The following is a 15,631-nucleotide window of genomic DNA, read 5'->3' as shown; positions in this document are numbered from 1 at the left end:
CAACGTCACGTCTAACCCTAGACTATAGATCACAAACACTACATGGGGTATGTGAGCTGCAGGTACAATAGGGCTAATTTGTCAGCGTATGCGACAATTCTGATTAATTTCTTTACGGGTCCCAAGACAGTTTTAGCATGTCCCTTGGGCTCCCTGAGACCATATCAAAGGGTTTTCGTGGTTGGATACCGCTGTCGATCCTGGCGACGCAGGAGGTGGTGGGAATGTGTGGTGGGATACAGCCCGTTAAAAAAAGCGTATGCGACAAAAAGTACGGTGTGCTTGGGATGCATTTAAGGGGCAAAGTGAATGTAGTTCTATCAGAAGATACGTCCTATTAAAGGTACGGTATATTATATGGGATAAAAGGCCACGGACAAAAGGGAGGCTGTTTTATAGGTAAAGGAGAGAAGTGGAGACTGTTCTAAAATATAAACATTTATGTGTAGTAAAAGTTAGTTAACCGTGTCATAGATAATATATGTTTCTAGAGTCTACAGTCTTATAAAACAAAGAAAGGTAACAAACATATTTTTATAGTCCCCAATACCTTTTTACTATCATACTCAGTAAAGGTTATTTCTCAACAAGTAAACGTAATTTCAATTTGCTTGAAGAAACATAAAAAGCTTTTAAATCAGCCGAAAAGTCATAAAATAAACGATAAACTGAAATTAGCTTATAAATTACAGGTAACCTACATCATGATTATTATAGTCATTAACATTAAAATTAATCTACGATTATGTACATATAACACAGCGATAAAGTACTCTATTTTACCCCTTACATGATCTTTATTCCAATTAAATAAGCATTATTTTATAGAAACTCCGAGGTAAAATTAATCTGAATGAAGTAGGAATTTGTTTTAAGTTCTTTTACACCTAACATAATCTTTATTGTAACTAGATAAGGATTATTTTCGTAGAAGCTCTGAGGTAGAATTATTAATCTGAATGGAGTATGAAATATTTAATAGCGCCTGCAAATTTTCGGCATGCAATTCACGTAGCAATTTAGTTTGTTGAATAAAACAGGCGCGTACCTTAGCTCCTTCTGTTTTAGCGTGCTTTATTTACTAGATGTAGCTCGCTTCGTTTATTCGGCGGGAACTGTATCTACATTTTACGATACAGAAACTATCGCGTCCTTTCTTGAGATTCAAAGTATCCTTACTCTAATTTATACTAAATAGGCTTTACGCTTCTTTACGATATAATTGGTTTATATGTGTAGAGCAGGGGTACCAATTAGTTTCTCTCGGGGTCCATTTAAAAAAAATGACCTACGCGGTCCGTACATTTTATAATTTAAAAAAATATATTAAAAAAGGTAATTACGGAAATTACATATCAATGAGAAAAGAGACAAATTTATTGCTTGTTTGGTGTGAAATTGGTGCAAGCTATTGACATTAAATCCTGTAACCCTAGCACGGCCCACCAGTAGAAATGCGAAAGTATAGACAAACTGTGGACATAAACTAAAGCCAATCGCGACCGACAAAAATTCAATTAAAATGCCACTTTATGACAGACTATCGTATATGCCATAGAGTAGGATATTATTTAAATTTTTAGGACAATTATTATAGTCTGTCATAAAGTGGCATTTTAATTGAATTTTTGGGGACTTAAGTTATCTCCACAGTTTGTCCATACTTTCGCATTTCTACTGCAGGGCAATCGCGTTATTTTTAAACGTTTCAATTCAGGTTCACATTTGCTTTGGTTGTGGTTCAGTTACGGTTCGGTTCCGCTGCGTCTGAACAAATTTCAGTATCGTGCTAACGTTCCAACCGTAACTCAACCTTAGATGGAACTCGAACGAAGCACAACGTTTGACCTTTAGACAGACATTGCAGCGGACCAATCAGCGCCCTTATGATTTAATTTTGATTGGCTTAAATATGAACAAATTTTTTCCGATGCGTTAATTGGTCAATTGACAAATTGTTTATTTACATATGGATTATGGAGGGTAGATGGACTCCATAATTGTTTTGGTACCTAGTTATGAAATGTGAATGTTATTTGGAGTTTTTAATTTACGTAGGTGAATTCATAATATTGTTTTACTATATATTTTAACAAACGCCATACTTAAGTGTTCAATAATGACTTACGTATGTGACTTGTGACAAAAGTTTTTTGTTGCGCGGAAAACATTTACGTAAAGAAGTAATGTCAAAATTCAATTTACTTTTGAACGAACTCAAATAGTCCGTAGTGTTATTTTACAGCTTTGAAGTAAAATATAAGCCTATATTATAATTTGATTATAGCTTATTGTTATATTCTTCCATTCATTTTTGTCAATTTAACACACCAAAATAAGAAACGTTTCATAAACGTGCGAGTAGAAGTTGCATTGTATCAACTTTTTGTTTTGACAGCGTTTGCGCTTGGGCTGAGGTTCAGTAACGTCTCAACTAGCTGTCAAAACGTTAGCGCGATACCGAATCGTACCAAAAGTCTATCAACGTCCGAGTTTCATTTGCGCTTCAGTTGAAAAAATGTATCGCGATTGCCCTGCTGGTGGCCGTACTAGGGCTACTGGAGATGTTCATCAGTAAGTCTAGATCGAAATAATTTATTTTTAACTAAGTTCACCTTCGAAAATACTCGGCCCGCATACGGCCCGCAGGCGGTCCGGATGCGGATGTAGAGTAAAATTTTTTGCAATCGTAATAAGTACTAGATGACTCCCGCAACTCCGTCGCGCCAAAATTTGTTTATCATTCATTTATCTGGAATAAAAAAATCGGCCAAGTGCGAGTCGGACTCGCGCGCGAAGGGTTCCGTACCGTTATAGAGCAAAAATAGGCAAAAAATTGTGTTTTTGTAGGGAGTCGCCCTTAAATATTTATTTTATTTAAATTTTATTATTTAATACTTTTTAGTTAATTTAATATAGACTACAAAAAAGCGGTAAATTGCACATAGAAATTGCGCTAAAGTTAGCTGCTACGGAATAAAAAATTATGAAGATTGAATACATAAATAGTTGACGCGTCTATGTGTGTCCCAAAAAATATCCAGGAGTTCTCTCTATATCTCACGGTAACAGATCACCACTTTGTACCAAATTTGGGTTATTGTATCTCTATAAACACTAAATAGCAACAAAAGAGTTTTGAAAATCAGTCAACAAACGGCGGAACAATAATATAATCAAAGGCAAGATTTTTGATAATTATGTGATAGTTCATGGCATAATAATTATAGTGATGATGATGATGATTAGTATTATTGACACATTGACATAATAATATGCTTTTGATTGTTGAAACAACGCCAAAATTTCCGAACATTTATCTATAAGGATTCAAGAGTTCTGTACAGCACCTTCGGAACCAGGGTGTACTTCGGCACAAATTCTTATTTTTTGGTAGTTTAAGCTTAAAATCCTTCAGTAAATGTAAAATCACTATATGTTTCCATATAAATTTTAAGGAGTCCCGTTGATTTCTCATGGATTGCATCATCAGATCACCACTTTTGTGATCATGTTACCAAATTCGGGCTACATCTCATACAACAACAAAAGAATTTTGGAAATCGGTCTACAAACGACCGGAGTTGTCCGCGAACCAATATAAAAAAAGTGAAATATGTCCTCCTCCTTTTCGGAAGTCGGTTAAAAAGTAGCCTAAGTTATGCCTTACTACATCAGCTATGTGCCAAAAAAAGTCCCGTCAAAATCGCTCCAGCCATTTCAGAGACTAGCCGGAACAAACAGACAGACAGACAGACAGACAGAAAAAAATTTCAAAAAATGTATTTTTGGTGTATGTACCCTATATACATTCATATGCATCTAGTAAAAAACGGTTCTTTCAATATGTATTACAAACAGACACTCCAATTTTATTTATATGTATAGATGTATAGATAATTAAATTACAAATATAATTGAGGATTTTGTAAAAAATTAAAGCGTCTAACTGTTGTCATTATTGTTTACGAGCAAAAAAAGACAAAAAAATCACGTTTGTTGTATGGGAGCCCCCCTTAAATATTAATTTTATTTTAGTACTTATTTGTTGTTATAGCGGCAACGGAAATACTCAATGTGTAAAAATTGCAGAACTCTAGCTATAGCGGTTCTTGAGATACAGCCTGGAGACTGACAGACGGACAGACAGACATCGAAGTGGTGACCCTTTGTCACCCTTTGGGTACGGAACCCTCAAAAGTAGGTATCCTAATTCCTATATCCTTTCACAGGACAAAGTATCTCCGTACTAAATTTCAGCAAATTGGTCCAACGGTTTAGGCGTGAAGAGGTAACAGACAGACATACTGTTAGTATGGATTTACATGGATGGTAGCTTAAGAAATGAAATGATCAGCACAAATCATGAATATTACTTTAGTTGCTCCCAGTAAGAAGAGTCCAAGTCGTAAGACATAGCATTTGTTAGACCAATATTAAATGTACCTGGTTACAAGATTTGTACTGCAATTATTTATCCAGACTTATTTATTTCCAGCTGATGTGCGAGCTGGCGCTGCTCGTCTCATCCAGCGGCATCGGCCTCTACTACCGGGCTTTAACAGAGCGGGCACACAGGAACACGTTCGCCGGGACCCGCACCTGCCTGGAGCAGAGAGTCAAGCTGGAGTGCGAGAGAGAGCAGCAGGAGAGCCTGTTGCTGTCCGTCATACCCGCGTATATTGCTGCTGAGGTTAGTGGACTAGTTTCTAAGTTAGATTATGTTAGACCCGCATCAGCCTGGAGCAGAGAGTCAAGCTGGAGTGCGAGAGAGAGCAGCAGGAGAGCCTGTCGTTCCATTCGGGGTCCCTTGACACTTGTCAGGTTTTTTTTTTATTTCGAATCTTTTTCCAGTCCTAAAGCCTCCATTTATGCATAAAACGTCAGTTTTCCAATCGGTACTTATACACTTCAACCACTCACGATTTCAATTAACTATGGTCTATTCTATGCATAAAGTTAATATACCTAGCGGAATAGAGAAACAAAGGCCTGAGCAAGAGAGATGTCACTATCAGTAAAACTGCGTGGTAAAAAGAGACGTGTGATACATGACAGCAGCACTCTTTTTTTGACGTCCAGTCGGCACGTGCCGCACGTTGACAATTTAATCTCATAGAAATCATGTTCAATCATGCTTGTGTAAGTGTATACGTACACATATTTTACACACAGATGAAACCAATTTCGGTTTCGTTTGACAGCTCGAGATTGTTGCTCTATTCCGCTAGGTACCTACGAGTATATTAACTTTATGATTCTATGTAATATATCTCCAGTCATATCGTTTGACATATTAATATGGCAAGTTGTGTACTTAAGTCTCGAAATACGGCGAACTTTCATACAATATTCACATAGCCCTTAGCTTCGCTTGCGACAGAACTCGTTATTGCAACAAACTCAAACCTACGTAGGTTACCTAATTTTAGTGCTTATAGCTGACTAGATGACGCCCGCAACTCCGTTGCGCCAAAACTCGTTTATCGCGCGGGAACCGTACATTTTTCCGGGATAAAAAGTATCCTATGTCCTTTCCCGGGACTCAAAGTATCTCCATGCCAAATTTCAGCAAAATCGGTCCAGCGGTTTGGGCGTGAAGAGGTTACAGACAGACAGACAGACACACTTTCGCATTTATAATATTAGTCTGGATGTTACTTTCAACTATTAGAGGTTCTTGCTTTATAATATCTAGAGCTTAGAATAATTATGTAATTATTCTAAGATCTAGAGACTTTTTCTAGATACAAATTCAATATTATAATAATTATTTTAAACTAACTTAAATAAAGAGTAAAGAGTGGTATTTTTCAAAAGGCAGCTTAATCGGCATATCGGCCTTGAAGTTTTAGTATTAAACTTTGTGTTGGTCAATAGGGATGTTGGCAAGTATATTATATCTGTTAGGATTTTTAATAAAATAGGGACGTAACGAAAATTAAGTATTACTTTTTGTAATGCGCTTTAAGCATCATACATCATGCGACACAGTTATTTGAAATATTATGTGATTTCAAGTTACCCCCTATACCTCTAAATTCGAAAGTGTATCTGTCTGTCTATTTGTTACCTCTTCATGACGAAACCGCTGAACCGATTTGGCTGAAATTCGGTATGGAGATGCTTAAAGTATCGAGAACGGACATAGGATACTTTTTATCCCGGATAATTGTACGGTTCCCGCGTGATAAACTAATTTTGGCGCAACGGTGTTGCAGTCTAGTTATTCATAATTCGTTCTCGTGCAACATTATTTTCTGCCACGTTAAACATCCTTGCAGGATTGTTATTTGTTAGAATAAACATTGACAAATTAGCACCATGATTTTCTTTCACGACTTTTTTACTTTCCCCGACCTGACCTGGTCACCTACATACCTGATTGACTCTACAAACACATCACAAAGTGACAAAGGTATGTGTGGTATGTGTCATGAAATGCGTCACCCGTTTCAGATTTTAAACGTTTTTCTTTTGTCCTGTGTATTTGTGTAATTTGTTCAGTAAAGGATGTAATGAGTAACAGCAAATTATTGTTACAGAAAAGGTTATTTTTATTACGGTTTTTTTGCGGATTATTAGCTCGACGTTTTGCCGGTTCTTAATTTTTAGGGTTCCATACGTAAAGAGGAAAAAACAAAATCGTTATTAGATCATATTGTTATCCGTCTATCTGTTTGTCTGCCTGCAAATGCTCTTTGTTTTAGAAAGGCGTGAAAATATCAAATAAAAATAAAAATTGTCTCTATGATTAGTCTATTGTACTTAGCTGATGTAAAAATAATATAAATATAAACTTTTTTAGGCTATTATTATTTTTAACAAAAAATTAAAACCCACTTCCAAGGTAAAAACAATAATAATATCAACTAAAAAGTATTAAATAACTCTTACTCTATAATGGTGCCTTTTTCAGAATTCGTCTAAATCTCAATTATTTCTGTACATACTACAGTCTTCATTATTTGAAGTCGGTACCAGCTAATTTTATCGTGAGTTCAGTCAATGTCAGAATATCTGAAGCAGGGCTGTAGCTAAAGTCAGATTTGAGGTAGGGCAGAATTGGTTACAGGTAGGGCGGAAGTAAGAAAAAAATCATAATTGATTGATTTTCTTGGGTTTTGGTATTTTTAAGGTAGGGCATTATGATTTTAAGGTAGGGCATTGCCCCACAATGCCCCCCCCCTAGCTACGGCCGTGATCTGAAGTTTTTGGGACTGGTACCGACTTCAAAGTAATGAAGACTGTAGTATGTACAGAAATAGTTGAGATTTAGACGAATTCTGAAAAAGGCACTATTACCTCCTCCTTTTTGGAAGTCGGTAAAAATACATTTCGATTGTAGGGAATCAAAGTTCATGGTTTTGCTTACTTCCGATCGTAAAAAATCTCAAAATTGCACACAAATAAAAGTATTGGTACTAGTCTGATCTTAAGGTAGTTCAAAATTACTACTACTAGAGTGGTACGAAACCCTAGGTCCTTGACTCCAACTCGCATTTTTTTTTTTTAATGAAATAAGGGGGCAAACAAACGGGTCACCTGATGGAAAGCAACTTCCGTCGCCCATGGACAGTCGCAGCATCAGAAGACCTGCAGATGCCTTTTAAGAGGGAATAAGGTAGGTAAACTCACTCACTCGGCGAAACACAGCGCAAGCGCTGTTTCACGCCGGTTTTCTGTGTGAGCGTGGTATTTCTCCGGTCGAGCCGGCCCATTCGTGCCGCAGCATGGCTGTCCCACGTATGGTTTTTAAAGATTTAATGGTTTTAAATATTTTATAAGAATATTTTATAAGAAAAGATTAAATGGTTTTTAAATATTTTATAGGATTAAACTCAATGATACTCAGTATAATTTCAGTGAGTGGCTAGAGGAGCGGGGCCTCAAATATTTAATGTTATGAAGATTTTGCTTTGTGAATTATAATGGCGGTGTCTGTTACCATTGTCTGGTCCACACGAGAACGTTGCTATTGTAATGTTGAGTTGTGCTGACATTCTTTGTTAGCTTAATTTTATTAGATGCGTTATTTAGATTCACAATATTTTAATGTAATAACTATTAAGCCATAATATTTTAACATAGCGTTTTATAATTATATTCACTAGATGTTTTCCAAAATGCGTAGAGAAACCGAACATTTTCATTTTTCCGTGACTAAAACTTTATAGTCAGGGAGCCCTAGAACAATTTTTTTTTATTTCTATTAAGCTAATTTTAAATATTCTGTAAAATATTATAAAATACCATGTAATAGCAATTTTTTAGTTGTATGTAGTTGTAGCAGACGACGTGTCGTCGCGACACGTCATCTATATATTAAGAGCTCACCTGACTCTAAAAATCAAACATCGTCCTTCTCTCTTCACACTCACGCCCGTCTTTCATATGCCAGGTGAAAAAGGACGGCGCGGAATCATCGCCGAGTTAGTTTTACTTGAATAAAAGACGAACTATAATGATTATGAAAAAAGTGTTTTGAGCAAATTTAGGTTTTATCAATACCTTTTTAGATATTAAAAAATATTAAAGAAAGGACAGCAAACTTCGAAGATCCAAGCAAAAATGTGTCTAAAACAAGGTTTTTTGTAAAAAAGAAACTATCGAGCATTTTTTGAGTAATCGTGTTTTCGTCTTGAGCATTTAATCTTTATGAACTGAAGTTAATTGTGTCAAAAATCAGTTTTCTAGACCTTACAGATTTTGAGATCTAGGTTAAAGTATGTAGTCAAGTTAGGGTCATATGGGCTCTTAATACGTGAGCCAAAAACTTTGTAACCCTTTTGACGAAAAATGGGGAAACGTAGCTGAATGAAATTTTGCACAGTTATAGTTTATATGTTGAAGGAGTGCATCGAGCTAATATTATTTTGAAATTATGCTTTTATCATACATTTTTTTAACAAACAAAACATTACACACACTGCAACACACACACTAGGAAAAATGACAGATTTTTTAGTGACAAGCCTATACATACGAATTGTACTCTTTTATTTATGGTTGAAGTCTTTTATTTATGGTTGAAGTCTGTTGACAACAAGGTGACAAATTGAAAATGGATTATAGTTTTTTTTATTGAATTTTAGATACTATTAGACTAATTGTGACTCGAGAATTTTAAATATATTGTGTTTCTATAAATGTGACGCTAGCTTCGTGTCGCTAGCTGTGCAGGGTACTCCATAGAAATACATAGAAACCAGTAGTGTCGCTGCGACACGTTGCGCGTCGTCTGCTGCCGCTTCATGTCGTCTGCTGCCAACCGGCACCTTTATACTGTACCGTGACGTGTCACAATGGAAACACTATACCGTACTCAGTACGTCAAACAAAACGGTTATAAAGCCATCACTCATACTGCTACACTAACCTACATCTAGACAAGACAATACCTAGGCCGCGCCATTGATAGCGCAAAAATACACTCTATTACAAACATAATATAGTCTTATTTTCTATATGCGTATAATATATGAAATAGTCTTTTTTTCTTAACGTAATAATTTTCAAAGGATTGTGCAAGTATTTGAAAATAGAATACTTGTTCAATGACTTATATTTAAACGTACTTTTAGTATAGGTCCACCAGAATCTGATGGCAAATTTTGATAGCAAATTTTCAAAAATATCCTTGATCATTGGATACATTTTTATATTTGCATATTTAACACACAGAATAAGCCGCTACCTATAAGGAAAAAAAAAGGATCAAAATGTTTTATTCCAATTACCGCGGTATTGCTAGATTCAATTTATTTTCTCACTTTTTGCCATCAGATTCTGGTAGACCTATAGTCACTTTCTTTAGTTACGTTTATTTTATCGATTTTTTATTAACATCTAAATGATCAGCCCCCTTACCATGAGCTCTTATAGCAGTGTTACTATAATATTACTTTCAGATTTGGCACAAACAAAAAACATACTTATGTTTATATAATTAGAGATCATGTTTGCTTATACGAAATCCAAAAGTAATATTAAAGTAATACTGCCATAAGAGCTCATGGTAGGGGGGCTGGTGAACTTTGTATCACTTCGCTTCTAATATAAACTCTTCCCTGGACTTCAGTGAATATATTTTCATGAATCAAGACTAAAATTAGCCAAATCGATTCAGCCGTTCTCGAATTTAACAGAGGCAAAAAAATATTTATTTTTATTTATTTATTACTACTTTTATGGGACACACCAGAATGAATTAGTAAAATGCTTGCTGTTTAGGTCTTTGCCAATAAGTAAAATTTTGTATGAAGTATGTAAATAACATAATATTATAGAAACTTGTCTATAATCTGGAAACCATTATAAAGCAATCATTTTTCGATTATATTCTTTAAAATCTCTTTTCATATTAAATGTGAAAATAAGCTTGACTGTAATTCTGACATCTTTTTTCTTTATAACCCATAGAAATAATAATTTTATAAGTGTCTTTGTATTTGTTAAAGCTCTTCACGCCCAAACCGCTAAATCGATTTTAGTGCAATTTGGTATGTAGATACTTTGAGTCCCGCGAATGAACATATTATAATACTTTTATCCCGGGAAAATGTACGGTTTTGCGTGACAAACGAATTTTTGCGCAACAGAGTAGCGAACGCAATCTAACTAGTATAAAAATCTAAAAATATTATTAAGTATTAATACCTAAGGGATAAGTAAAGTCATTATTACTCCTTACTTCAATCTCGTTATACGAGGCTATGTGGTCACTGTTATACTAAGTCTTATTCTAATAGTAAGAGTCCATGACTAATTGGCGTATAAGTGTGGTCTGTGATGGGGTCAATTCAGACCGCAACGCGACGAGGCGAGGCGAGGCGCGGCGCGACATTTTGTATGGATTTGACAGATTTCTACTGCGTGAGACGTCTTACGAATCAAATCCATATTTTAGAAATGTATCTACGTGTCGTGTTGTGGTCTGAATCAACCCTAAGTGGCAGTTACTCGAAAAGGGCAGCGTCGCAATTACCGGTAACTGGCATTTTAATGCCATTTCAAGAATAAGGAGCTTATTTTAACAATAGCCTTCAAAATGAACCTATGACCTGATTAAATTATAATTATTTAACGGTGAGTTATTAATGTTCAGATAATACGTTTTCTGAGCCATTTAATGCTAATTTAACTTTATTTTAATGAAGAAACGACTTTTAAAATTTTTACTCAAGAGTAACCAAAGCGCTCTCTTTCCTTTCTTTTGAGTAAAACTTGTTATGCATAAAAATGAGATGCATAAACCTCTAGATATATTTAACTAGAAGTTTATACACAACTTAGTGGAAAAGAAATACTTATCACTTGGAAACTTAAAATTTTAGTGGGACAAAAAATTTCAGAGCCCAAAGTGTCTCCATGAGTAATTTGATCAAAATCGGTTGGGCAGCTTAAGCGTCAAGAGGTCACAGACAGATAGACACAATGATTTTTGCTATACTACGTCGGTATACCGAAATCTCCATGACAACCAAGGAGTCAAGCTCAAGGTATCCTACAAGGTTGACAAACTTCGTGACAAAATTTAATCAAAACTGGTTTAGCACCGCATTAAACTTGTTCACATATTTAACGTGATGATCTTAACAACTACGAGTATGGTGTGATTTTGAGAGGATTATACGTGACTAGATTCAACCAGTAAGTATTATTTAAAGTCAAGATAACAAAAGACTTGAGTCTAGATTTTAGTGCTCTGTTTATGAGTTGTAGCCACTTGCTAGTCATAAAAATTAAATTATTATGACTGGCAATTTAACGCCTCCGTGGTCCAGTGATTAAGAGCGTGGCTCTTGGCTCGGAGGTCGTGGGTTCGATTCGCGCGTTGGAAACAATATGTTATTTCCAAGTTTGGTTACGATACTGCAAGCTGATCACCTGATTGTTTGACAAGTAAGATTATCCATGCGTCGGATGGGCATGTAAAAAGTCGGTCTTGCGCCTGATCTCTCGCCAGTCGTGTCGGTCGTTCGTCCCACTGAGTTATGAGAGTAATAGAGAGTGCTCTTGTGTACTGCGCACACACTTGGACACTATAAAATTACTCCTGAGTCCTGCATACCTAGCCTGCTTTCAATGAAACTGGCTACCGTCACTGAAACCGATGTGGGAGTTATTATATAAAAATTGAGTCGTTACAATTATCATACACCGTTTGGTGTTCCCGGTTTGCTTTAATAGAAGATTGTTCAGCTGAAAGTCTTTGTAACTTACAAAGACTCTTAGCTAAGCAATATTGTTGATATCATATTTTATTTTAATCTATATAATATTAATACGCGAGCGAAAAACTTTGAAACCATTTTTACGAAAAATGCTGAAACGTAGGAGCATGCGCACAGTTGTAGTTTATATTATGGTGAAGGAGTGCATCGAACTAATATTGTTTTAACCCTTAATTAGGCGCATCAAATAAGTCACACAAGTAGTCGCATGGGGTCTCCACTGACCCCAAATAAAAAATGAAAATTAAGTTGAAGAAATGAATAAAGCGAAGTATTAATTATGCGAATTGTTAGAAAGCTTTATGGTAATTAATCTTAATAAGCAAAAACCTTCATTTGCCTCTATACAACTACAAAAATCAATCAACTACTGCTCTGTCCCAAAATCTCATAGATATCACTATGATTGAGATCGAGATTTAAAAAATCTATTAATCACTTTGATGACCAGATTTTTTTGCAGCACCGAAGGATACGGTCCTGAGCTAATACTGACAAACATATTTTCCTCATTTGTATGATTTGTTACGCACTTCTGGTCATCACCCCCTCATCATCATCATCATCACCATCCAGTGGTCAGGGATTATTTTAGGCATCTCTGGGGTCTTAAATCTTGTCTACCGATTCAATCCAGTCACAAATCGGTGCATAGTTTTGAAGTTCGGAGGCTAGGCTCACAAAATCACTTTTATCTTCAGAAACCTTCCAGCCGCCAGCGTATTTCACTATCTTGATAATTATATTAAAAAAATGTTGTCAATAGAATGATATACCTACTCTTATATTTATAAATCATCCTAAATTATATCAAAAATAATTTAACAATAAAACATAATATTACAAAAATGGAAACTTGTCTTGTGACAAAAAAAGTCACGTAAGTGGTCGCATGGGGTCAGCGCTCAAGAGAGAAGCGACACATGCACCATCGTTAGCTAACCGGCTACCACTTTTTAGGATACCTCAATAGGAGTTAGGAAACTACCAAAAGCGTCGTTGCATTCCTGGAACTCTAGCACATTTTTTTTTCGGTTTGAAAGTGTTTTGACCCCATGCGACTAATTAAGGGTTAAAATTATGCTTTTATCATACCTTATTTTATTAAACAAAACATTTTTTTTGACAATATTACGTGGATTTCTAGTTTTTTGTTCAAGTTAAAAAATGATTATAAACAAAGTATTAAATTTTTTAAAATTTTTATGGCGTGATCTTGTTAAGTATGTTCATATCAAGGGCTCCATGAAGTGAAAAATTTTACGAAAATTATTTAAACGTTTTCTTTAAAGTACAATGAGGACGGAAGTTCGAAAAAATTTCGTTAGTTAACATTTATCTAATTTGTTGAAAAATTAACTTTAAGTTAAATTCCCAACGGAAGCAAATTCTTTGAAGTGTTCGAAATACACCATAAGTTTTTGAAAATTTTAAATGAATATTTAATACCTTTAAAAAAATAATCAGTGTGACGTGCTCGGTTTTGAAGCCACGCGCGCTACCTAAAAATGCCGCGCGGAGGCTTACTTTCAGCGTTAAATTAAAATTATAAATAATAGAGAAAGAATTCTGGGAGTTAGGATATTTGTATGGAAATTTCCTCTTCTTTAAGAATCTTATTTTAAAATTTCTTAAATGTTAATAGTTTCGGAGTTTTTAACAAAAAACATAATACCTTTTTTTTTGCAACTTAATTTGCTCATAACTTTTGCAATTTTTTGTGTGCTAATACACGCTTCCGATACATTTTTTTAGACGTCTTCCCGAATCTAATGAGCTATCGCACGTATTTTTATGACCCTTATCTCTATATTTCGCCATTCTCAACTTATCGCTTAGACCATACTAAAGATTTTCAATTCTCTAAGCATTGTCCTGATACTGGCACAGAATATATATTAGTAGTACCAAATACTGTTTAAAATTGCTTTCTATTAGGGCTGTAATTCCTTTAACTTTATTGTACCCTCACGTTGAGTTAACAATTGAACTGTAGAGGTATACAGTACTACTTAGACTGCGATAATTTGACCGTGAACATCAATGTAACTCACGCGTACATAATGGTATGTGTGCTTATGCCACATAATATAATAGTATTGTGTAGGTACTAATTATATTATAATATAAGTTGTAACTGGCTGGCAGAATTTCTAAGTTCCTTGATATAGAACCACCTACGTTCTACACGTACCGACTTTTCTACTATTTCTATACTATTCTACTATTTCTGTACTCAATGAGTACAGAAATAGTAGAATTTCTAAAAAGGACCTAATGAACAATAAAAATTATTTGATCCTCTTTAGATCTTTTTTAAGAATATTAGTATTGTTTTTATCTTGGAAGTCAGATTCAATTTTTTGTTTAAAAATAATAATGAACGCTGTGTTCCATACAAACAAACAACTATACAAAAAAAACAACATTTCACATTGCACAAGAGCAGCAATCACGGTTAATTTCTGAAGTCCATAAAACCACCAACACTGAGCAATTTAAATATTAAGTGCAGCCGGCAAGATGGTATTATATTTCTTTTCATGTTATTTTTATTTTTTGCACAAATAAATTAAATATTAGTATAACTTGTGCAAAAAATGCATTGACGTGTAGGAAATTTTTGGCGCTTTAAAAGGTCATTACCATAGTACACAAACGCAAAAACCTTTCGACTTATTTATTACCCCAATTATTTATACAATATAATATTATTATATATATTATGGTGTTTGTGTCAATAACTTTTTAAGTGATCCGTATGTAAAACGTAAACATTGTACGTTTACGTTTACAAAACTGTTATAATTACACGTACTTTTATTTACCAAAATCTTTAAAGATCCAACTATTATTTTTTTCTTGACAGAAACAGTATTTACTCTCGGCTAAGATAATAATAGGTATTCTTCGTGGTCTCTGAACAGCTGTGGCAGAATTAAATTTTTGTTGTGTTGAAATCAAATACATTATAATATTATGCTTAAATCTTTAAAACTACACAACAGATTTTATTGCAGTTTTCCTTAACAAATAGAGCGATATAATTGTTTAGAGTGATGTAATTGTAAGGATATAGGCTGCTTTTTTATAGTGAAAAAGAGGTTGTAAGTAGCTGAAAGAATGTATGTAGGTACTATGATCAATTGATCACATTCTAATGTTGCGAGTGTCCATGGGCGATGGTAGTTGCTTTCCATCAGGTGACCCGTTTGCTCGTTTGCCCTCTTATTTTATATAAAAAAAATCATGGGCAAAACCGCACGGGTCAACTAGTATTGTATAATATTATCGGATATAATAATCGTAATTTCGTAACTACTGGTTTTTAAAATTGTGGTTTACCTTAGGGTTATTTTTACATTGAGGTCAACATCTGCCTTTAGTAACAGGAA

At 34.8% G+C, this 15,631-nt stretch overlaps 1 protein-coding gene across 3 annotated transcripts in view; it reads left to right on the top strand.

The window, feature by feature from the left end:
* LOC121739116 (adenylate cyclase type 2) overlaps positions 1-15,631 on the top strand; it is a 192,962-nt gene that overhangs the window by 94,938 nt on the left and 82,393 nt on the right. For all 3 annotated transcript variants that reach the window (XM_042131444.1, XM_042131445.1, XM_042131443.1), the window contains exon 5: positions 4,499-4,693. In XM_042131444.1, coding sequence (XP_041987378.1) covers positions 4,499-4,693 — 195 coding nt within the window. The remainder of the gene's footprint in view (positions 1-4,498; positions 4,694-15,631) is intronic.

The sequence above is a fragment of the Aricia agestis genome, chromosome Z (assembly GCF_905147365.1).
Source record: "Aricia agestis chromosome Z, ilAriAges1.1, whole genome shotgun sequence".
NCBI lineage: Eukaryota > Metazoa > Arthropoda > Insecta > Lepidoptera > Lycaenidae > Aricia > Aricia agestis.
Note: the sequence above shows the minus strand (reverse complement) of the source record. Positions and strands in the feature narration are given on the sequence as shown.